Here is a 10,079-nt window from a genome sequence, read left to right on the forward strand (position 1 = left end):
CAGTAAGCGTCAGGACGTTGATTCCCCATTTTCCTGAAGAGGAAGCAGGCCCAGAACAGGTGGGTTTACGTGTGTACGAAGCCAAGCGGCAGGAAAGAGCCAGTCTCAGTCACAAAACCTGTGCTCACCCAGAATCTCCCAGGACCAAACACCATTCTCCCAATGTTTCCAGAGCACTGATGGCTTTTGAGTTTTATTAACAAAAATACTCTGGTCCTGAGAACAGGCTGGTGTGGCTCCCACTGGGGTGAGGGTAAGGCCCCGGAGTGGGCAGTGCTGGTCCCAGGCCCCATTTGGCCAGGCAGGGCCTCCCTCCATTCACACCGAGGTGAGAGCTGGGAAGGGGAAGCTGGCCCCAGCTGGACTCCAGCAGCTTAGCCACAGCTTTGAAGCCAGAGGGGGTGGGAGTGAAATCAAAGTGTGAAGTGGGGTGGGAGAGGCCCAAGGCAGCCATTTGGTGTGGGGGATGGGGCCAGTGGAAGTGAGGGGGCTACAGGCCTGGGGGAAGGGAACTGGAAATTTGTGATGGAGCACCAGGCGAGGAGGAGAGGCAGCGGGGCCCAGCAATGGTCAGTACATTGGTTTGGAGCCCACATCCAGGTAGGCCCCAGGCCCGGGGTAGGGAAGGGCGAAGGGGCCCCCTTGGAGGAAGTGCGAGGCAAAGGGTGCTGGGGGTGCAGCTGGGTACCCTGAGCCCCCCGGCCCGGACTGTAGTTCCAGGAAAGCAGCTGAGTAGGGGGCCGGGCGCCCAGAGTCTGGAGCCTCAGGGAAGCTGGGGTTCCTGAGGTGGAGAAAGGGGTCAGAACAGGAGCAGGGTTCTCCACACCTGGACTAGCCCAGCCCAGTGCCCTCGTCCTACTCACCTGGTTGGAAGGTGACTAGGGGCCCCATGGAAAGCTGCAGGGTGCAGAAGGTATGCCTCCGCACTGGGCCCACCACAGGGAGGTGCTGGGACCGGGGCAGCTTCCCGGGGCGCCGGGGCCTGTTCTGGATCTGATTCACGAACGTCCCCACCCAGTGTGGAGTCGCAGGGACCACCTGGGGCCTCTGGGGAAGCAGAAGAGAGGCTGGCTAAGGACTAAGGAACTGGCTAAGGAGAACCAGCCCCCCAGGCCTGGCCCCATCACCACTGGGGCTACACTCACCTCCACTCCCATAGGCCTCTGTGGCTACTGGCTCTGGGCCCCGAAGCTTCCTCTTCACACGGGCGTCTCGCTCCCTGGGGAATATGATGGTGGTGATGGTGGTGGTGGTGGTGGTGGTGGTGGTGGTGGTGGTGGTGGTGGTGGTGATAGCACTTACCAGGGGCCAGGCACGCACCCTCCCAGGGACCCTTTCAGGTAGGTGTCATTATTATACCCATTTTATAGATGAAGGAACTGAAAGCCAGATCATTACATACAAGACTGGAGCAGCAGAGCTGGGATTTATTTGCCCCAGAAAACTTTCTAGTGGTTTCCTGTTGCATTTCAAACCCATAGAAACTTCTTCCCAAACCACCAGGCTCATCCCACCTTGCTCGCTCTGGCCGTCTCCACTCGCTAGTGGCCTTTGTACTCTGTTTGCCCCCGTCACCTGGTTAACTCATCCTTCTTGTCTCAGCTCAGGCATAACTTCCTCAAGGAAACCGTCCGATCTCCCACAGCCCCACACACCCTCCCTGATAACATTTGTCAAGTTACACGGTCACATTTGTTAGGGTGATCCTTTGAGTCACGTCTGTCTCTTCTACCTTAAGGGCGAGGGCCAGCTCTGAGAGCTGTACTCAGAATAGAAGCCAAAGGCCTAACGAAAGCTTTGCTGTCCAGCATAATCTGTCTGGCTGCCCATCACCTCTCTCACTGCCCTCCAGCCACACTCCAGAGGCGTGTTCCCACCTCAGGGCCCTCACACACGCTGATCCCACTCCCTGGCATGCTGTTCCCAGATAGCCACATGGCTCCCTCCTACAATTCCTTCAGGGCTTTTCTCAAACGTCTCTTCGCATTGAGGCCTTTCCAGGCCTCTTAACTAATAAATACCTCACTCCAGTCCTTCCTTCTTTCCTTCCTTCCTTCTCCTTCCTTCTTTCCTTCCTTCTCCTTCCTTCTCCTTCCTTCCTTCCTTCCTTCCTTCCTTCCTTCCTTCCTTCCTTCCTTCCTTCCTTCCTTCCTTCCTTCTCCTTCCTTCTTTCCTTTTACCTTTAGACCTCATCCCTCACAGACATCATTTCTCTCATTTAGTTGTCTGCTCTGGCCACCAGAGTGTCAGTTCCCTGAGGGCAGGGCTTTGGCTTGTTCATCTCCAGTGCCTAGAACTGTGCCTGGCACACAAGCAGGTGCGACAAAAGGATTTGTCGAGTCAGTGTTTTTACTTACCGTGAGGTTCCTGGCATCCAGCATGGTGCTGGCGCACAGTGGGTGATTAAGAAACATTTGTTCAGTGAACGAGTGAGAATGAACGGTGCCCACCTCTTACAGTTTCTGCCATTCTCCCGGAAACCCTTGGCAAAGGGGTTGGCGGCAATCTTCAGTTGTGTGATCTGGGGGCACACATCCACAGTCAAAGCTCCTGTAGTCTGGGCAGGGTGCCACCACCCCCTCAAGCAGGGTCACTCACCCGTGGGTTCTGGTAAGCTGTCACGGAGATGAATGTGGTCTCAGGGAAGCGGAAGGAGGCGACGCCTCCCCAGTGTTGGCTGCAAAGCTGGGCGGCCCGTACCAGGTGGATCCGGGGCTGATACTTGTGCATGGAGTGCAAGATGAGCTGGGAGGCAAGAAACAGGAGTGACCCCCAGCCCTGCGCCCCACTCACACCCCCATCCCGGGGTCCCAGCCTGGGCCTCACGTGGCCATGGGGGTCCAGTGTACTATTGGTGAGCTTGACACGATGGAAAGACACAGGTTGCCGCATCCAGTGGGCACCGGTGGCAGGGGAGTCGGGGTGAATGTAGACCCGGTCAGGGAGGCGGGGCTCTGCCTTGCCACTGGGCTCCCAGCGCCTGCCCTGCCAGCGGTAGCGAGCCCCGTCCACTGGCACGACATCCAGAAGGAACAGGTAACGGGCCTCGGGGTCCAGACCGGTGACAGACACTCGGCAAGCAGGGAACATGCGCCTGGATGGGAGAGAGGATGAGAGAGGCCTGAAGCTACCCACCGGCCAGAGGCGGGCACAGCACCGGCAAGCGGGCAGAGACACCAGCTCACAGAGTTCTGTCGGAGAACATTCGAGGTGGAGTTAGAACGGAGGGCAGGGTCTGGAAGCTTGTTTTTGTCCTTTTTACAGGTAGGAAACAGCACAGACAAGTTAGGTGATCTGACCAGGGTCACACAGCAGGTTGCAGCGGAGCTCGGACTCCTGAAGCCTGGCCCCTCAAAATCCATGTGCAGAAACAGGGGCGACACACTTTTCTCCCGGAAATCTTGCCAGGAGCCTCTTTGCTCTCCACCCTGGTCTCTTCACCTGATCTCCAGCACCAGAATCTATAACTGCTGGACAAACTTGCTTCAGGGAAAAAAAAAAAAAAAGCCCTGCCTTCAGTGGGGCAGAAGACCCCTAAGCTCCTGGCTTCGATAAAACCCCACTCGAGCCCACACACTGACTATATCCCTGCCTGCAAGGTGACCGGGGCCCTGGTCGCGTACTGACAAACCCTAACCCTAATCCGGATCCTAGCCAGCTGTCCCTGATGGTCCCTGGCTGGCCCTTGACACTTCTCATGGTCTGAACCCCAGCTCCAGGCACAGACTGACCTGTTGCTCTGGCCACATACTAACCTATAACCCATCCAGACTCTCTGACCCTGGCCAGACTGACTTATGACCCTGCCCCAGCACGACCCCTGATCCAGTCACTGAGTAACCCCTGAACCAGGCCACAATCACACTCTGAACTTAGGCAGAGCTATTGCCGCCCCCTACAAGCCCCCAAACCTAGCCCCAGCACCAGGAACTCTGCCTTTTCCAAGAGCCTCCCCCACCAGGAGCACTCTGGGGCCTGGGGGCCTGGCCCAGCCCCCTCACCTCCCAGCTTTGGTGATGATCATCTCGGTTCCCACAGAATTGAACTCTTTCCACAGCTCCCGATTCTCCAGGCTCAGGCTGACTCCAGGGAGTGAATGAAGGGCGTCTGCAGCTGTGGGGGCCGGCTCCGTGCCCAGGACGGGGGGCAGAGGTGGCGGAGCGGCCAGGGTGCGGGGAGCAGCCTCAATCCCAGAGAGGAAGCAATCCAGTTTGGGTGTGTCAAGATCTGGAGACGGGGAGAGAATGAGGAGGCATCCCAGGTTCACAGCACTTCCCAGTCCCTACACTGGAGCTCATCCCAAAGCTCACCAGGGTATCGGTAGCCCTCTGCCAGGGCTGGCGGGAAGCTGGAATCAGCCCCTGGCTGGGGGGGCCCAAGGCGGTAGCTGGTCCCCAGGGAGGGGTACAGCTCCCGTGGATGGTACATGGAGTAATCCTTGTCTGGCCTCAGGTCACGCTGCCTAGAGTCCCCCGGTGTTGTGAGATGCCCCCTTTATAGCTCACAGCTCAGCCCCTTCCAGACCCAGGATCACAGCCCCTCCCTCTTTGGGGCCCTGGAGTTGGGCTGGGGTGGAGACCCCTGGGGCCTGAAGGGGTCCAAGAGGGGGCCGGATACCTGGGTACCCTCCCCTTCTCCCCTCCCCCCCAGGTTTCATTAGCCCCAACCCCCGGCCCCCTCATTACATAATTAACTCCTCGGCCTGATTGATCCCCAGGGCTTGGACAGGGATGCAGTTTGGCGCTTCCGGCCAGCTGGTCCCCGTTCCCACGGGGGGAGCCCCGGCTAAGGATAAGCTACAGAGGGGCGGGGCTTGGATCCTGGGATGGAGTCTGGAGTCCTGGGGCAGACCTTGCCGCTCCAGACTTTTCTGGCAGGCGACACCCCCACACATACACACACACCCTTCACTCGGAGGACGGGGTTTCAGAGGAACTAAGCATTACTGGAGGGAAAAGCTGGGCTGGAGGGAGGCAGCCTGAGCTTATCGTTATGCAGGGCACTGGGGTCTGCAGCTGAGGGCTGAACCCTGGAGTCCTTCCTGGTTCCCATTCTGAAAAACCTCCATCCTCATTGTAGGGACAACGTCCCAGAGAGCGGTTTCTACGCTCTCAGCGTCACGTGGAAAGGTGCTGGCTCGGGTCGTAGATGGTCATCAGCTGTGACTAGTCGGCCATCAGCTGTTACCGGTTAGCCATTAGCTACTGATATAACTGCTGTAGCTAAGCTAACAAGCATGGATTGTGGATTGCGGATTGCAGAGAGGCACGTTGCCGTTACCAAGTGAGGCTGGTTGGCAGGCAGAGAGGTGGACGGCAGATTGCAGATCGTGTGGATCCTACTTCGTGTGTCTCCAACCCAGTGGCCAGCGAGAATATATGTAGTGGTATGACTCCCCTATCTATGGCTCCGTCGGTGTTCCTTTTTGGCCTCACCATATCCTGTTTTCTTACGTGGGGAGCGGGACCAGAGACCCCTTATGATACCCTGCATGACATTCATCCAAGTCTCAAAAGTTCAGAGGTTCCCACAGCTCTACAGTCTGACCCGCGGGTTCATGGGTTTCCCAGAAGGTCCCGGCTGAGGAACCCTGGGAACTACACTTCCCAGCAGGCCCAGCGCCCACTTCGGCGCGGAGAAGACAGACAGATGTCGCTGGGACCGCTGGAAGTTGTAGTTGGAACAAGAAGGGCAGCCGGCCGGTAGCCTCCCAGGAGAGCTGCCCCCCGGCGGCGGCAAACCGCTAAGGCCGAGAAGACGCACATTGGCCGAGGTCAAGGCCTAAGGAGCCAGAGTGGGCTGGGGAATCACGGGCAGTGAGACCTGTCTTGGGTTCTAGAGACGGCTGAAGCCAGGCCCGAGGAGCGCAGGCTCCCCCATCTTTGATCGTTGTGCCTACCCGCTGTCGCATTGGGGCTCAGAAGCGAACAGGTCTGTAGAGGCAGGAAATGTGCATTTGAGTCCCCACTTCCCGATTCCACATGAGCCTGGGGCTGTCTCCACTCCATTGTTTTATTATGTACAAACGCTACAGAACAAGGGGAGCAGACACGCGTGCTGTACGAGGGGCCCGGTGGGAGGAGTTCACAGGGCAGACGGTGCCCTGGGGCTAAGAGCGCAGCACACAGGCCATATCTATAGGGTAGGCGGGACAGGAAGAGGTTAAAAATGAGATCCAAGCCAGCCAGATCGCAGGGAGGTGCGGGGGTGTCGTCCACCTTCTGATCTCCCCCCAAGGTCACAGTGCATGCAATAAAATATATGTACAGGAGCTGGATCCTTCCTCTGCAGGGGCTCTGAGGGTCCAGAGCTCCCTTTGGGCGGAGGGAAGCCAGTGGCGCCCCCTGGCGGCCAGGCCGGGCTGGAGCCACATGTGGCAAGAACAGGGGTCAGTCCCAGCCGTTGTCTTTGATCATGTGGTTGAGCTCAATGATGTACTTCCCCTCTTTGTACTTCTGGCTGCTCTCGAAAGCCTGTTCCTGAAAGGAGGGGAGAGGCCGTCATCCCTGGAGCAAGGGCCTTATCAATAGGGATAGGGGCTGAAGCGTGGATATGACTGGCCCCACTTCAGCTATGAGAAACCAAGCCACTGCCCACAGACACAGAGCGGGTAAGTGGCAGGGCCAAATTTCTCACTAACGGGATAGACGGAGCTCTCTGAATCATGGGTACTTTTAAACTCATGTTGACTCCAACAATGAGAATATGGAAGTTTCTAAAAGATTCAGGGATTACAAATTTGTAGTCCGAGGGCCAGTTTTGGCCTACACGTTGTGTTTTGTTTGGCCAGCAGAGATGAATACAAATAACTTTGAAATACTAAAACATACGCAGCCCACGCTCACTCCAGGGTGCCAGACTGCCCCTTCCCTTGCCCCGGGATCCACAGGATTTGCTTGGCTCTGCAAGCACTTGCGTTTTTGACCTCTAAATTAGGCCACCTCTTTGTTTCACAGAGATCCAAAAGGGCCAAACCACCTGTCCAGAGACACAAAGCACGCGTGTGACAGGGTCAGGGGTGAAGTCAGGTCAGGGCTGTCGCCTGCCTCTGCCTAGGGCATCCACAGCTCCAAGGGCCTGCAGTCTCCCAAGAATATCTTTTGCTACATCTAATCTAATCCCAGTAACAATCTTGGGTGCCAGGGGAAGGCTTTCCTTATCCTCCACTGCCAGATAAGGAAATGAGGCTCGGAGTAGTGAAATCAGACTCGGGACAGCAACCGTGGTCATGGAGGCAGTGGAAAAGCAGGCACATGGACCCAAGCTCCATCCACTTTGCTGTGGGGTCTTGGGCAACTTCTCTGATCCTCTGACTAGAAGCTGGGGTCCAGAGTTTGGAGTTCAAACAACAAAACAAAAGTAGGATTCTGATCCCTATTCTGTTACTTACCAGCTGGTGGTGTGACCTTGGACAAGGGACCTAAAAACATCTCTGGGCCTTCCTTTCGTCTTCTGTAAAGTGGAGATGATAATAGACTCTACCTACAGGGTTGCTGTAATGATTGAATGAGATACTATATGCCAAGCATATAACTGCATGGCACTCAGCATAGAATAAAAGGGAATTCGGATTAAATCCTCATGTCAAAAAGGGGGATGCTGTGCCAGTGAAGAAAGGGAGGGGTTAAGAGAAAAATTCTAAAAACTCTTGCAGGATGTGAGAAAAGAGAACATGCGCAGGGGATGAAAAGACAGTCTGACTCGTGTGAGCGGGGCCGATACCCTCTGAACGATGGCCAGATGGCTGCTCGTGATGGGAGGTCAGGTCAAAGGCTAGCCTGGGGTCAGAGGTCACTGACTCACATATTTCCAGCCCAGAGTGGTCTTGCAGTTCTCGCAGTGGATATCAGCGACAGCATGAAGACCTGTCAACAGCACCCGTTCCTCGGCTGGCCCGCAGCCCACGTTCACCCTGTGGGGACATGGGGGGCAGTCCCAGGGAGGGTCCCGCCATCACAGAGCCCCCCCTCTAGCTTGCATCCAACTGTGTTTGTCCTTCGCATCCAAGCGAAGGGCCATCATAACATTTTGCTGGGAGTCTCAGCGTGATGCCAGCAGTCACAGGTCACAACAGAGGTCAGGGACAGAAACAAGGGAGGCCAAATACTCACACAGAGTTGAAGAGGTAGGCACGCCCCTGGCTTCCCTGGAAGGACTAAAGAGTGGGAGGGAGAGAGGAGGGGGTCAGGGCTACGGGTGGGGAGCTGCCAAGAAACCCCTCTAGCCTTCTATTCCAGCTCCAACTGTGACCTGGTTACCTTGGAGATGAGGTCGTCGTGGTTGGCCAGGTGAGCACGGCAGTGGGCACAGCTATACCTCCGGTGACAATCATCCAAGTAGGCCTGAAACGTCTTGGGCTTTGAAATCCGCACCATGGCGGGGGCCGGGGGCAGTGGCCCCACGCGGGGAGCGGCCCACGGGGAGCAGAGGGAGCCCAGTGCCTGCGAAGAGGGAGTGGACTGTAAGAAGCCGGCCCCCCTCCCCACACACACACAGACACACACACGCAGGCACACCCAGGGCCACGGGGACTCTGTCACACTTGGCTACTGTCTCCTCTCCCCAGAGCCAGCAGCCTCTCCAGGGGCCAGAGATGTCTCAGTTTTGAGTCACTGAAGAGGCCTCAAGTTGTATCAGGTGGGGAAACTGAGGCTAGGAGGAGCCCAAGATGAGTCACCCACCCGCTTTCCGCCTCACCCGTGCTGACCTGGCAATTGAAGCTGGAAGGGGCTTTAGCGTGGATGAGCTGTCAGTGCTCTGTTTAGGGGGAGCATGGAGGAGTTAGGAATTTGTTCCTCTGAACGCGGTGGGTGGGGAGGGTCGGGGGCGACTTCCCTTAACGTACAGGGAGTCCACCTGGGGCGAGGGTCCCTCACGTGGAGAAGGCTGGAGGTTTCAATGAAGGTGGAGGGTCCCCTAGGAGGGGAGGGGCTCTTACCTGGGGACGCTGAGGCCACATCTATGCCAAGAGACTCTTACCTGCATCGCGGAGCCTTACCTGAGACCCCGGGGCTCACCTGGGGCGCGGGATGGGGGACGGGCGCCGGGGGAAGGGGGCAGTCCTCGCTGGCGGGGCGGGGGCGCGGGGCGACGCGCAGCCCTGACCATGCGGGCCTCACCTCGCCTGGGCGCTCGGGGGCCCAGTCCGCCGGGGTGGCCTGGCCTGGGAATGGGGGGCGCTCCTGGTGGGCGCCGTCCCCCCCGGCCCGGGTTCGCAGCCGCCGCGACTTGTTTACACCGAGACCAGCTGCTGCCGCCGCTGCGACGGGCGGGGGAGGGGACCGGCCCCTGGTCCCGGCGGTCGCCGTGGCCAATCGGCGCGCAGCATGCAAATGAGGGGGCGCGTCACACAGCGGCCAGCGCAGGCCTGGGCTGCCCTTCCCCCTGCTCCCCGCTCAGGCCAGCCGGAAATGCGGCTGCAGCTCGCAACCCAGTCAGCCGCCCCTGTGGCCTCCCGCGGTCCTTGAAGGGGCAAGGATCAGAGGTACCACTGACCTAGCGTGGGGTTCGGAGGGGGACGGCGTCCGGATGCACGCCCTCGGGATATGAGTCACGATCATCTGTGCACCTACCACCCTGCCCCGCTCTCTTGACCCCCGCGCCAATCCTAGCAGGCAGCTTCTGCTATTGTTCCCGTTTTCCCCGGAACTCAGGTCCAAAGAGGGCTGGCAGCTCCCTCGCGGTTCCCCAGTCGGTAGGAGGCGAAGCTGCAATGCTCACTTGGGTCTGACTCCACGGCGTTTGCCGCGGCAGCAGGGACAGGCTCTTGGGATGGAAGAGCTAAAGGGGTCCATCGGTGTAGACTTCCGGGAGCCAGAGCCCGGGAACGAGCCTGTCCCTAGAGCGGAGCATCCCCTCCTCGGATGCCTCTGCCCCCGCAGGCCGAGTAGGTGCCTGCCTGGACGTCCCCTCTTTTCCCTTTCTCACCTTGGAATGTCTGTTCCAACGCGTGTCTGCCGTACTGAACTCGGCTGGTTCCCTGCGGTAGCCCCAGGTACCCAGCCCGGCCTAGAGTCGTCACTACGCGATTGTGAACTATGTGTCTCGTGAAATGAGTAAGGTACTGGGGCTAGAGAGGG

At 58.3% G+C, this 10,079-nt stretch overlaps 2 protein-coding genes across 2 annotated transcripts; both read right to left on the reverse strand.

The window, feature by feature from the left end:
* Positions 1-187: 187 nt before the first annotated feature.
* Positions 188-5,911, reverse strand: TBX6 (T-box transcription factor 6). The gene is made up of 10 exons (XM_033102107.1): positions 5,900-5,911; positions 5,627-5,781; positions 4,311-4,462; positions 4,002-4,227; positions 2,827-3,094; positions 2,599-2,745; positions 2,451-2,521; positions 1,146-1,219; positions 864-1,047; positions 188-781 (listed from the first exon to the last, which is right to left on the reverse strand). Exons 1-10 carry the CDS (start codon positions 5,909-5,911, stop codon positions 571-573), a joined length of 1,500 nt encoding a protein of 499 aa, XP_032957998.1. The 3' UTR covers positions 188-570.
* An 82-nt stretch (positions 5,912-5,993) lies between these two features.
* Positions 5,994-9,261, reverse strand: YPEL3 (yippee like 3). Its single transcript, XM_033101908.1, has 6 exons — positions 9,120-9,261; positions 8,708-8,757; positions 8,259-8,441; positions 8,112-8,155; positions 7,804-7,912; positions 5,994-6,479 (listed from the first exon to the last, which is right to left on the reverse strand). The coding sequence occupies exons 3-6, from the start codon at positions 8,373-8,375 to the stop codon at positions 6,390-6,392; spliced, it is 360 nt and encodes a 119-aa protein (XP_032957799.1). The 5' UTR covers positions 8,376-8,441; positions 8,708-8,757; positions 9,120-9,261; the 3' UTR covers positions 5,994-6,389.
* Positions 9,262-10,079: the final 818 nt, after the last annotated feature.

Source organism: Rhinolophus ferrumequinum, assembly GCF_004115265.2.
Source record: "Rhinolophus ferrumequinum isolate MPI-CBG mRhiFer1 chromosome 15 unlocalized genomic scaffold, mRhiFer1_v1.p scaffold_54_arrow_ctg1_1, whole genome shotgun sequence".
Taxonomy (NCBI): Eukaryota; Metazoa; Chordata; class Mammalia; order Chiroptera; family Rhinolophidae; genus Rhinolophus; species Rhinolophus ferrumequinum.

Coding starts and splice junctions, on each gene's coding strand:
- YPEL3 (XM_033101908.1), bottom strand. CDS start 8,375: ATGGTGCGGATTTCAAAGCCCAAGACGTTTCAGGCCTACTTGGATGAT. Junction 8,156..8,258: donor ACGACGACCTCATCTCCAAG/GTAACCAGGTCA, acceptor CCCACTCTTTAG/TCCTTCCAGGGAAGCCAGGG. Junction 7,913..8,111: donor GCCTACCTCTTCAACTCTGT/GTGAGTATTTGG, acceptor ATGTCCCCACAG/GGTGAACGTGGGCTGCGGGC.
- TBX6 (XM_033102107.1), bottom strand. Junction 4,228..4,310: donor AGAGGGCTACCGATACCCTG/GTGAGCTTTGGG, acceptor CCCCGTCTCCAG/ATCTTGACACACCCAAACTG. Junction 782..863: donor CCTAGTCACCTTCCAACCAG/GTGAGTAGGACG, acceptor TCTCCACCTCAG/GAACCCCAGCTTCCCTGAGG.